Source organism: Cygnus atratus, chromosome 3 (genome assembly GCF_013377495.2).
Source record: "Cygnus atratus isolate AKBS03 ecotype Queensland, Australia chromosome 3, CAtr_DNAZoo_HiC_assembly, whole genome shotgun sequence".
NCBI lineage: Eukaryota > Metazoa > Chordata > Aves > Anseriformes > Anatidae > Cygnus > Cygnus atratus.
This window is the reverse complement of record NC_066364.1, coordinates 5,851,985-5,864,710: the sequence shown is the minus strand read 5'-3', so window position 1 is coordinate 5,864,710 and position 12,726 is coordinate 5,851,985. Positions and strand designations below refer to the sequence as shown.

The 12,726-nt window shown below is 45.7% G+C and overlaps 1 protein-coding gene across 8 annotated transcripts in view; it reads right to left on the bottom strand.

The window, feature by feature from the left end:
* Positions 1-12,726, bottom strand: part of RUNX2 (RUNX family transcription factor 2) — a 220,173-nt gene that overhangs the window by 70,805 nt on the left and 136,642 nt on the right. Inside the window, exon 8 of one of the 8 annotated variants that reach the window (XM_035560156.2) lies at positions 71-11,267. The exons of the other annotated variants lie outside the window; for them this stretch is intronic. Within the exon in view, the coding sequence (XP_035416049.1) occupies positions 11,161-11,267 (107 nt within the window). The 3' untranslated portion in view covers positions 71-11,160. Of the gene's footprint in view, positions 1-70; positions 11,268-12,726 lie in introns of those variants that run through there. 8 annotated transcript variants of the gene reach the window in all.

Sequence of the window (12,726 nt, the reverse complement as noted above, 5' to 3'; positions counted from 1 at the left end):
ACGGGGGAAAACAATTCTGTAAATACCATTTTTTGTATCAAGTGATGATAGATTTTTTTTCTTATTTTTTATTTTTTTTAAAGAAAACCCACTTCTTTTGGCCCCCAAAAGAACAGCAGATCATATCAAATAACACATTGCAAGGAACAGAGTCATACACCTCTCTTCTACAAGTGCTGGGCCAAATTCATCCCTGGTCTGATTCCCCTGATGCCAATGGAGGGAGCGGCATTGCCAACCCAAAGCGTTCCAAGGTCACAAGTCAGGCCCGGAAAAAAAAAATCCCAAAAATCGAGAGATTGAAAAAGAGCCAAAAATAGAAACATGGACTTGTATTTGATTTGCCTTCTGCTTTCTGAGCTTTGAGGGTGCGCTTGGGTCGCGTGGATCCCGCTGTTTGCTGTGGCCTCTCTGGAAACCGAGGTCTGGTTTTATGCGAAAAGCTGGGGTTCCCACCTCAGCACGCGCCTCTGGGAGCTGGGGTTTGGGGTAAAAAGGGCAATTATCGTGCAACTTGTAATAAACGTACGGCAGTTGGCAACACCGAGTGAGCTGCACCACTGACACCAGTGGAGTTACACCGGGGGTGACCGAGCCCCGCTTCTTGCCTTGAAGCGACTTATTTAGGTGAGGGCTGACAAACGGCATTTGCTGCGTCTGAAGGGTTTCAAACTGGGCCAGGCCACTGAGCTGATAGCAAAGATGCAAATTTTACTTTGCAGGGCAGTCTGTGGAAAATTACAAGCCCAGTACTCACTTTGCTATTGAAAGAAGCTGTTTTCCTATATAGCCTGCGCAGTCTGGTTGAAAAAAAAAAAAAAAGACCACACAGTTTATGGCTACTGTAAACGTCTGGATGGTAACACTGTGAATTTGATTCTAACACAAAACAGGGATGGGTAAACTCATTTTGCCTAATTCCTAATCCCACATCAAACGGCCAAAGTTTAGGAGCAGAACTGGAAAGCAAACGTTAGCAGCTTGGTGATCTGCTTAGGAGACTACGGGGTGGACAAGAGCAGAAAAAAGGTTGGTGGAAGCTTGCGCCGCGAGCCAGAGAAGCGGGGAAACATAAAGGGTGTGGGAAAAGGGACAAAGAGAAATAGAAAAAGCCCGGTGGAAAAGTACAGTGCAGAACAGAGGCAACTGCTTCAGCCAGTATGCAGTAGGTACATATACACATATCTACAGAAGGATGGAAAGAGCGGGGTATAATGAAAGGAAAAAACCCACGACGCCAAATGGGCTCCCTCTGCGCTTCCCAGCTGACACGTCTACAGCTTTACGAGCCTTCAGATCCACCTCTCGCCAAGTTGCCGAATCTGATTTGCTTTAAAGGAAAACGCAGGGTCCTGTAGGTGCCAAACTGATGTGCTAAGCACTGGAACACCCCCCACAGCCCAGTGCAGGATGCGGCACTGCTCCTCCTTGCAGACGGGCTTGGGATCTGAGCTGCAGACATCAGCGTGTGCAAGAGACTCAGCCCCTGCCACCTTGTGTGGTGGCGTTTTGTGACTTAAACCACAATTCTCCCTGGTTCTGCCAGCCCACTTAGCCTACGCCATCAATTCAAGGCCGTATCAGACAATATCTAAGCGGCAGCGGGGCGAAGCTCAGGCACAGCCGGGATTCAGACGGGAGGAGCTGGGCCGCTGCCAGCCAGGAGCCCGACTCCCACAGCTTGAAACCTGGGGATTATAACGCGCCGTCTCACGAGATACCGCGAGCACGGAGCTTTACATGGGCAGTAAACGCCCGTTTTTAACTCTTGATGACAATGTGATTACTATTAGCTTTATCTGGAACCGAATCAGTGACCTAGGGGTGAATGGGTCTGTCTCCATCATCAAGCCCTGAAACCACAGCAGCGTGGAATGTAATATAACTTGTACCTTTACAGCAAACACTCCGCTGCTTGATGCAACTTCTTTCGTTCCCAACTGCAAACAATAGCCAGAGGCGATACCACCCAGATTCAAAGCTGTAATTTTGGAACACTATCCTGTATATTGTGAACAGGTCTGATATGTATCTGGAAATATAAGGTTAGAACATAATTTCCCCAGCTGCTCAAAATACTGAGTTTCAATCTGCTACTGCTTACTCTCCCCCCCCTTTTTTTCTTTTTAATTGTTATTGCAACTCTCCCAACATGAACAGAGTTGCTTTTAGTTTACCCCAATAGAAGCTAAACAAGACTTTTATAATCAAAGGTAGACCTGTTATGAGTGCAAGGGTGTAGAAGAGCATTGGCATTTTTGGTTTCTTTGCAGCTGATAATTCTCTTTTTTTTAATAACAATACTATCCACACAATTTTACACATTGAAAGCCAATCTCTTTTTCAGGGCTAGATCCAAACATTATTCAGCTGGATGCTGCCCACAGATCATGCATGTCCTGTGTGACCAGGACTGTGCACACCGCATTTAAGCATCTCTAATGTGGGGCTACAGACCTCCTTACATACTTAGGAAATTCACGCTTGTTTGTTTTTACTGTTTGCTGCTTGTGCAAAGCACAATCCTATTTTTTTACCCAAAGGCGAAATAACCATAGCCCTTTCTTATCTCCCTCATGGCTGTGTCTGCACCACTCCCGCACACTCAGGTCTCCAACCCCTCTTTCGCCCAACTGTCTCCTTCTATTTTCATAACACCCTGCAACAGGTTTTGTTCATCCCTCAGCCTTCTGAACCTCCATTGCGTAAAGATATTTTTTTTGGAGAGCAGAAGTTTTCTATGATTCATATTCTAAAACCTCTTTTTCTAACTGAGGCTGGAAACTATTGAAAAAGTGCTCTCTAAAAGTCAGCTTCTTGCCATCCTCATTGCTCGGCAATCTCACTGATGCTGTATCACCCTCTCTCTTCCCCCTCTTCTCTGGGCTCCCTCCTTCTCTTGTGTGAGGGTTGATTTTGGTACTAACTTGCAAACACCAGATGCATATTCATGTATGCATGGTTAGCTCTTTGCTGGACTGGGAACACAAGCAGCTTTTCTGGGTACGGCACCCATCTTTGTATATCTGCTCGTACACAAGCAGCAGTGTTGATGAGCGATATAGTAACATGACAGCGCAAGTAAATAATTTATTTATTCCTCTCCCCAGCAGGATTAAAGATTTATGCTAATTTTTCCACCGTCAGAGCAAGAAAATAATTTGCATCTGTGCATTCCCACTCTCGTGATAGCGTATATTAAACGGGTAAAGTGCAGATCCTCCGCCCTACACCGTGGCTGCAAAATTGCGAAACCACACTGGTGTAAAAAGAATCGCCTTTCTTCCATGCCGCCCGAAAGAGAAACACGACAACAAGCACAGCGAGAGATCTCCTTTTCCCCTCGGAAGCTGATCAATTTGCAGCGTTCGACAACACAAAACCAAAATGTCTTTCACATACAAAACCTTTACCTCTGAAGGAGCACAGGGTAAACCTTTTTAAAATCTAAATTCCTCTCTAAGGTAACCCGGTACTCAGGTTTTTTGAGAGATACATGCTTAGAGCAGAAACGTGGTAATGTTAATGTGCCAATATATATGCTCCGATACTAGATTCAAGAATACTTCACCAGTGTGTTTCATATTTAGAATAAGAACAATTAAAATTCCATGTGGTTTCACTTATTTTGATGCAGAAGCCTCATTAAAAACCCTAGACTTGGGGATTTGCCAACAGCCGACTAAAATAGTTTTGCATTCGCCTTTAAAAGACAATTTTACCTGTGGCAGCTTTGCAGCTCTGCTGCTCAGAGCCGAGCGAGTGCCGTGGCCCTTTCTCTCTTTCAGTTTACAGATGCCAGCTAATGCCAGTTAACGTTCCTTTCTCAATTAATACGCTGTGCTTGTGGTTTGCAGAAAACAAGGCAACAAATTTCTGCCAGGTTTACAGCACTTTGGCCAATCACTTCCAATTATTAAAGATCATAATGTCCTGTGGACAGCTTAACTCCTTGTGGGCATAGCAAGCTGACGTCAGCTTTAAAGGGCTGTAGGATAACTCTGTAGCTAACAAATATTGCAATTTCTTTGTCATTTCTGCAATTTCCTTTGCCGTTTTATGCTATAAAGTCATTAGCAAAAAGACAAAGGATCCCTTGGTTTATATGTCTGACAGGGAAATGTCTAGCACGTCAGGTCAATGCGTAGTCACAAGACGCAAGAAGACAGAGCGTTGTGGTATTTTGAAGTCACTGAACAGACCGTCTCAAGGAAATTCAGTTCCATAAATATTTACCAGCAGCTAAATGATCCGCTTGTTTTCTGGGGAACTTCCGTGCTAAATCTTATGCAGTAGATACTAGATTTTATACTTTTTTTGTTCATTCGTTTGATTCAGGCTGGGATGTAGCTCTAATTATTCTACCACAGATTTTTTTTTTTTTCCTTCCCTAACATCTATGTCTATGAATTGTATGTGCAGCTTGGACTACTTACAGCTGATAAAATCGCCTGGTATGAAGCATGCCACACACTTCACATTATGAGACGATTTTCAGTCTCATACAGCTTTGCCAAACTTTAAATGTTCTGGCTGAAATTGTCCATGCTGGGCGTCTGTCTCGGGCTAAATTGTGATTTATGCATTTATTTGTTTTTAAAATTTCAGCTGAAACTCTTCTGCTGGGAAAAATATATTGTTTTACTAATCTTAAACTCTGAGAAGTCTCCCTTTGAAAAGCTGTACCAGTTCCATGCTTTGAAGTAAGGACTTGAACTTTGGAATAGGAGTGGCTTTTGTGTGAGATGTTGCCACGAAAATCCAGCTAAATACGAACAAATTATAAGCATTCTGCCTAAAATGGGCAGGAGACACTGTGTCCCTACAAAGACACTTGTCCAGAGACTGGAATGAAATTGAGGAGTCCTGAGTCTTATTTTCTGAAATGCTGGTAAGTATTGGTGACACACGGGGACATCCCTACCCCAACTCACAACAGTCCTGACCAAGAATCTGTCCCTGACTGCCACCGGCTGCTCCATGAGCTGGAACGGCAGAAACCAGCATAAAAGGAGCTAAATGATGGTCCGCGTGGATGTTTGTGTGATATTGCATGGAAAATTTGGGAAGGCGGGGATATCTGGGGTTTGCTTTTTTTTTGAAATTTAAAAAACTATACACAAAGCCAGGGACCAACAAAAGATTATCATTAAGGTCAGCATGTGAAGAGTGAGAAAGGTTGGAAATATCAGCATTGAAGTTACTTCTCCGTATGCATTTTGAGACAGCACTGAATCACAGGGGAGCGTGCTATTGCTTTTACACGATCCCTCCTGCAGGCAGCACACAAGCAGACCTCCGTGGACAAGTATCAGAGCTGTGTAATAAAGAAGCCGTCTATCTATCTCCCAGACCCACTAATTAATTCTAAGAAATTAGAAAGGGGAACAAGACCAGGGAGACCTGACTATTTTTCTGAGCAAACTGGACTTTTTGCGTGTTTCTGCCTCACTGTTCCTGCGTGCCTCAGCCGAAATCTCTTTAAATCACATTTTTACAGGTGGTGACTGCCAGTCCTTTCCTTGGTTTCTGTGCCCAGCAAAGATGCTGGCTCCTGATTTGCACGTGTGCTAAACGTTCACAGCTGCAGCTGAAGCCAACAGGAGCTCAGGTTTGAACATCAGGTTAAATGCAGAAAAAAAGTCATGCTGTAGGTGACACAAAAAGGGGGAATGAATTACATTACACCTTAACGGTCAGTCTTGGTACTCTTTTTTAAGCAAGTTCTTTAATTCTTGGGACTATTACACTGCAACGAACAGCATACAAATGCCATGGTAGAAATATTAGAGCAAAGCCCATCAAGAAATTAAGAATTCCTTCTTCAGAGAAAAATTTAATGCTCTACAATAAGCAAAGCCTGGGGAAATGCAAAGAACAAGAAGAAAAAAAAAATATTGAAGAGCTGCTCATTAAGTTAGCACTGTCCATCCTGCGCACTGAATGAGGCAGGAATCCCGTGGGAAAAGTATCATGTGATCCTGTAATTAAAATCTGTAATGTAATGCATAAGCAGAATGAGGCTGATTTAAGGTTGCACGGGCAATCTAAGCACTGACATTTCCCAATTTCTGAGCACTCAGTTTTGCAACCTCCAGAATTCTTCCTGATGTGTTTGCACGGGGTAGTGATTTTTCGGTAGCTGTTACTCCAAGTATCCTCCTCCATCGGGGGAAGAGTTTTACTTCGCTCTTCATTTTGTTAAATTCTTGTCACCTGCCTCCGTGAATACGCATTTAGTGAATCACACACAGCACGATCCTGCTCCTGGCTCCTTCCAGGTCAGTCTTTGGTTCTCCAAAGGCTCTGTACCAGCCTCTGGATGCAGCTGTGGGATGGAGCCTGGGACTGCGATTCCCAGGGAGCCCAAGCCACTTCCTCGTGCATCCATTCCTTGCCACTGCTGTTAGTCCCTGAATCCTACAAATGCAAGCCCCATGCCCGAGCTCAGGGACACTCCTCCCACGCATGTGGCTACGTGCTCCAAGGGTCACGCAGCGCCACCGAAATAGCACTCAGAGCCCTGCCCACCCACTTTTGGTCAACTTTTGGGTTGACTGTGCTTTGTTTGAATGCTTGCAAGCTTTTAAGGTCGGAAATGGGGGGTTTTCAAATGTCCTTTCCCGCCCTTTAATTCAACAAAAATTTCAACACTCAGAAAAAAATAGGGGGGGAAGGGGAGGTCCTTCTTTTTTGCATTTTTTTTTCCCACCTCGCAGGTCTCCCTGCAAACAATAGCAGCAGGAAAGGTGTGAACTGGCCCCCCTCCTCTTTCCTTCACCTCAACAAGGTGTTAACTTCAAGGCCTAGTTGGGACCATTTAAACTGCAGCATTATTAAGCACAGCAGTCTCACAAAAGTCAGGCAAGGAGGGAACATTTTAACCCCTTCAGAGCCTCGCACACAACACATGAGAACCTAAACCTAGCACATCTCCTCTGGCTGTCCCTCTGCACCTTAGCTCACACCTAAACCCGTGCCTCCTGGTATTTAGGTAGCAGGCCTTTGGCACCTCAGATGCCACGGATTAACTTACAGATAGATATTTTCATGGAATTTACGGTGCGGCATCTAAGCTCTTTGCTGGGAGAAACACCCCATAAATAACGTAATTAGCATCGACCATTAAAGAACCACTCGTGCAACAGAAGGAGAGCGTTTCCCAGGCCGAGCTGTTACACTGCTTAATGTAAAAACGGGTCTCTGCACTTCTCCAGCCTGGGCTCCACCATGGGAGCTGGACTCGGTTGGCCTGGATGAACTGCGCAGAAAGGAGGTGATGTTCTGTAAGCACCTAAGCCTTGCTGGGTCACACTGCGTGCCCAAACACAGGTCGCTGCTGTCTGTACCTCAAGAAGTAGCTTGTCTTAAATTTAGCTGTATGAATGGGTAGAAATTGCTCCCTTGAGCAGAAAAAAGCACCCTTAGATGGGCTGTTGGGAGCAGCAAGGCAAAAGCCCGAGTTACCTGTGTCTCGTTTAAAGATGCTGCCACTCGTGAAGCTTCACTTAGCCAGGAATCACACACTTCTCTCAGGAGAACCACACGAGGGGGACAAAATGTCATATTAAAGAAAAACGTCCTTGGCTTGTGGTTGTGGCCTGCAAGTCGTGGATGGCGGGGAGCTTCTGAACCCCTCCGTCATGGCTACCTCACCTCAGTGACTTCAGTCTCGGGTGATTCATGCGGAAAGGAATTGGTAATATTGTTTAAAGCTTGTTTAAAGTCTCACGCCATCTACGCATTACTTTGGAAGCAAGAAGCAAATCACATTTCCTTGAAATAAGTCTTTAGCAGCTCTGCAACGCTGCACGGCACACAACACACAGGCACGCAGGCGCGCACCGCTCGCCGTTCACTTCTCCCCAACTTTTCCTGCCTGAATTTCAGCCGCTGCCGGTTTTCGCAAGCCCCAGACGAAAGGCATCAGAGGGAACATTTGAGGCTTTTCTTGGATAGCAACCTAAGCAGAGTTGTATACATCAAGGGGGTGAAACCACAGGGCTGAGAGATCTGCGATGAATGTACAGTAATGGAGACCGTCAGCAGAAGAATCCTCCACAAACCCAGTGAATGGGAAGATAATATACATTGGGGCTAGCAGTCGACTTCATTACTTTCTTTTTTTTTTTTTTTTTTTCAGAAAAATGTGCCTTAACTATCCAGTATAAATATTTGTTTCCAATGTTGTCATGAATTGTACTTTTCCACTGCAAGCTAGCAACTCAGAAATACCATCTGATCCTCGAGCAGACGCAAAGAAACTGTGTTTTGCAGGGGTGGGTGGCGGGGGGGGAAGCCCTTGGCATTTCTCTGTAATTTCACCCTTTAAGTCCCTTTTTTTCCTCCCCATCCCAACTCTCTTTTCAAGCCCCGTTCAAATAATACACGTCCCTCCTGAGGACGAAGGACAGAGGATCTCTTGCTGCTTCTTGATTAAGAGCTTTTAAGAATCCGGGAAGGAAGATATTCTTTGAAACTGGATCTACCGTAGGATGGGAGCCAGCACACAGGACACCGTGTCTTTCAGAAAGGGCCACACACAGTGCCACTCCAGTCATATGACTTCTCTGTCACATCCTGAAGCCATTTCCAGCTCGTGTGCGAGTTTGTACTCCCATTTAGAAGAGGATGGGATATATTGGGAACACACATATGGAAACACTTTCAGGGAATCAGTTTCCATGAAATCCATAATGAGCCAAGTGGCTTCAGATGTGGCAGCGTGCCTCAGATTAGCCAGAAAAAAAAAAAAAAAAAAAAAAAGAGAGAAAAAGAAGGACAAATCTACCCTTTCAGCCCTTATTTCAGTTGCAAGGGAAGAAGAAAAAAAAAAATTAAAAACCACTAATGACTTATGGCTACCAAAACAGGGAGCCACAAAAAATACAAATACCACGAGCGCTTCTCCCGCCCCCAAACAGCGGCGCTGCTATCGGCAGCCCCGCAGCTCCCGAAATCCCTGCCGGCACCGGGCGTGCTGAGCTGGCGTGGGACAGGCAGGGAGCCTGCCCTTTGATAACATTAAAATGCAATTAAAAGCCTTTCCGAAGCTGGTGGTGAAGTGTTCATTAAGGAAATCTCCCGAGAACGGCTGCGTTCAGGAGGGACATCCCCTGGAGCAGGGTTGGTCGTACGTGGGTTGTATTAAAAATGGGGATTTATGGCTGGGACGATGCGGTGGGTGTTCGGAGGTGGTGTTGGGATGATGTACATCGCCGGCCTCGCGTGCTCCTGCGGTGGGGCTGCAGAGTTCAGGGCCGGCCCCCAGGTGCCCTTGCTGATGGCTGCAAGGGACGGTCCCTGCAGCGCCCTGCTCATCCCAAACGGCACGGCCCCCGGAGGGGGGAAAGCAGACCTCTCGACCGAGCTAGCGTGATGCTGGGACCGGTTTGGGATGGTGAGGAAGTGGGAAGCACGGGGGAAGGAGCACGGAGCAAGTGGCAGGAGTTCAAACGGCCAGCGGAGAGATGTGACGTGCATCTCTACGACAGCTCGCTGCGTTTTTATCACGAGAAAATAACCAGGAATTTGGCTGCTAATTGGGGCCGTATCCTACAACCCCTACTTTTCCTGACAAACAAATTACTCCACAAATAGTCCCTCTGTTTTCAATAGGGTTATTTGTGGGAGGAGGGACCACCCAACAAGAGAGAATCAGGCCCTCAGCTCCCTCCGTCTGGAGCTGGCTGAAGCCTTCCCGAGCGAAATTAGAAAACAAAATCCCCACGAGCGGCGAAGCCTTTCCTCGCTGCTGCTGCTCAGCCCTGGACTCGAAACGCCGTGGCAAGGTCTTGTGTGCTATTAATACAATGCTCTCCGCCACTTCCGCCTCCAGAAGTGGATTTGCGATTTGTTTCTCAGGCTGTTCTTTCCACTGGAGCCCGGCGCAGTAAACTAACTCGAAACTTCTGCATCAAGGAGAAGGTCTCTTTTAAAGTTTTGCTTGGCTTTGCTTTCAAAGCGGTGTCTGTATATTTTAGAATATGTAGAATTTTCCTTTGATTTAGACCTCGCTCTTAACAATAGACAAGAGAAGATTTCTCTACTGAGTGCCTTAAACAAAAACAAACATATTTTGGTTACCCAGGCCTTGTTCTCAAAATGCTTTTTTTTTTTTTTTTTTTCCAGAGAAAAATCAAACCCTACAAATTGTTACGCTGCTGCCAAAAAATTCCCTTAACTTCACGGACATAGATAGACCAGTTTTTTCCCTTCTGACATGAACTAAACAATATTGTACACAGAGGAAGAAAAGGCATCTCCCCAGCCCCCAGACATTTACAGAAGACAAAATCTCCTCATCTAAACAACACAAAACATGCTCTTCTCCAAAATAACTATTATATATATTTTTCTTTTTCAGGAGATGTCCCCAGCCTCAGTCCTTGCCCACTTCTAAGGCCACGACGCTGGCTTTCCTCCTCCCCGGGACACAGCCCCTGTCTCCGGAGGGCGAGCAGACACACCTCGCCCTGTAGGAAGGCAGCTGAAAGCCACCGCTTGTTTTCCGAGCGGGAGCTATGCGGAAGACCACAAGAGCAGCAGCTCTGAGGCTGATTAGAGCGCTTAACACATGGAGAGCTTCTGGATACCGGAGAAATTATAGGGAAGACACTGGGCAGGCATTGCCATCTTAGGGTAAGATTTTTAATGCCGGGCAAAACAGGCTGTTGGAGTGAAAGCAGTGGAAAATAACTCGCCCAGAGACGGTGAGGTTTTTTCCTTCCAGTGCTGGGACTGGTGGGAACACCACATTTCCCCTAAGTACCACCAACAGCTGTAAGGTCAAGCCTTGATAAGATTTTCAGGTCCATCAGCGTGGCTCAGACCCAGTGGTCGAAGGAATTCAGGGGGGCTAAGGGAGTGCTTGCACGTTGCAAAGGAGCCCCACGGGGCGCTGCGGCACTGACCCAACGTGCTGTGCCCACTGCTGGACACCTTTGTGTATCAGGGACTGACTCCCTTTTTCTATTCAGCATTGCATCACTTTAACAATTTGTGATTTTCAAACTCATGTTGTAAAATCAGTGTAAAACCCTCTGTGTATTTTTTTTTTCATTTATTTCAAAGCCGACCTGAGTTTTTTTACCAAGTTACGGAAAGCTACTGCAAATTAAGTTACAACCCATCCTAAGCTTGTCCACACAGCGTTTCCATTCATAAGTTGAGCTGAAGCTCCAACCAGCCCAACGCTGAATGCTTCTCAATAGATGCTTCTTCTCCATAGTGTAAAGTCTGAATATGGTTTTTATCCTCCCAGGAAACTGGTGATGAGAAAGAGAAACAGGCTTTGGTCTGTAATAGCTCACATCGCAAACATGCTTTAGGCTGTTTGCTGTATGGCAACTTCTGCTGTACCACGAGCAGCTCAAATCACTATTGATGGTCTAAACTTAAAGTCAAGCTAACCACGTCTCAGATAAACCACAGTAACAGTCACATGCGTGGGCTGAGCTCATGGTAAATGTGAGATACTGCAATTCTGTAAAAGAGCATTAATGTAAGACTCGCTGCCTTGTGCTTGCCATGGGCTGTAAAGACTCATTTTACCAAAGCCCAGCTCCTGTCCAGTCAGGATAACTTGACTAGTCTCTGAATTTGCTTTATTTCTATAAGAAAGTTGGATGTCTTCTAACTAGGCTGGTGAAAAAAGAAAAAAAAAAAAAAGAAATGCATCATGGAGATATCGTACAAGAAAACTGCATATTGGCAAAAAAAAAAAAAAAAAAGTTATTTAGAAGTTGAGAAAGCCCACTTATCCATTAATACTGTTAAAAGTGATGTCTTGTTTTCTGGCTCTTGATACTGATTTGTTTTGTGATCATGGGCACAACATTTGATTTTCCTGGCTAAGGTGAATATTTAATACTTAATACCAAGTGGCAAAGGTGAGTAACATGGTTTGGAAAACACTATGAAATCATTTGTTGGAAGACTCTGCAAAGGTACAAAGATTAAAGGTAAACCTTATTAGACATATTTCTGACAAGCTCTTTAGCAGGTGAAGACGCATAAAATGTAGAAGTCGGGGTGAGGAGAATTAGCTCGAAATAAACTTTTACAGGCAGTCCAGATAACTGAAATAAGAAGGAGGCATACGTGGCCAGCCTGCATCACCATCTTTAGCTGCTGGAGCCTGAATGCCCCTCAGGCTCACCCGCACAGCCAGCCGCAGAGAGGCAGAGGCTGGCCCGGCTGAGAACCAGGCGCTGGGCTCCAGCTCCACGGCAGCTGGAACGGTTCCTCCGTGGGCAAGGAGCTTTTCTTCAAAACAGCTCCAAGCCAGTCTGGCCCACCTACATTGGCCAGGCCGAAGTAGGAATCGGTTGGGTTTGGACTACCCTTAAGCCCAGCTTCCTATCTAATTTTGGAATCTAATATGATGGGGCTCCTAATTAGGCTCCGGTGGTACTTAGATCCTCCCCTGCGCTCCTTTTCACCCATAAAAATAATCACGGGTTGGCTTTTAGCAGGAATCAAAATGAAAACAAAAACAAACAAAATATCCCTTTCAAGAGAGATATTTGAGAGAGGAAGAGGGAAGAAAGGGGGAAGAGAGGTGCCTTTTTCCCATTGCCAGGATTCCTCTGTGGCTCCTCCAGACCTGCCAGTATCCACATCACAGTTCCCGGGGACTTCCTCTGCGGAGCTTGTGCGAGACGCTGCTTCCAATGAGCCATTTCATCTCGGGCTTATGTTGCACAGATTCTGGGTCAGCAGCCC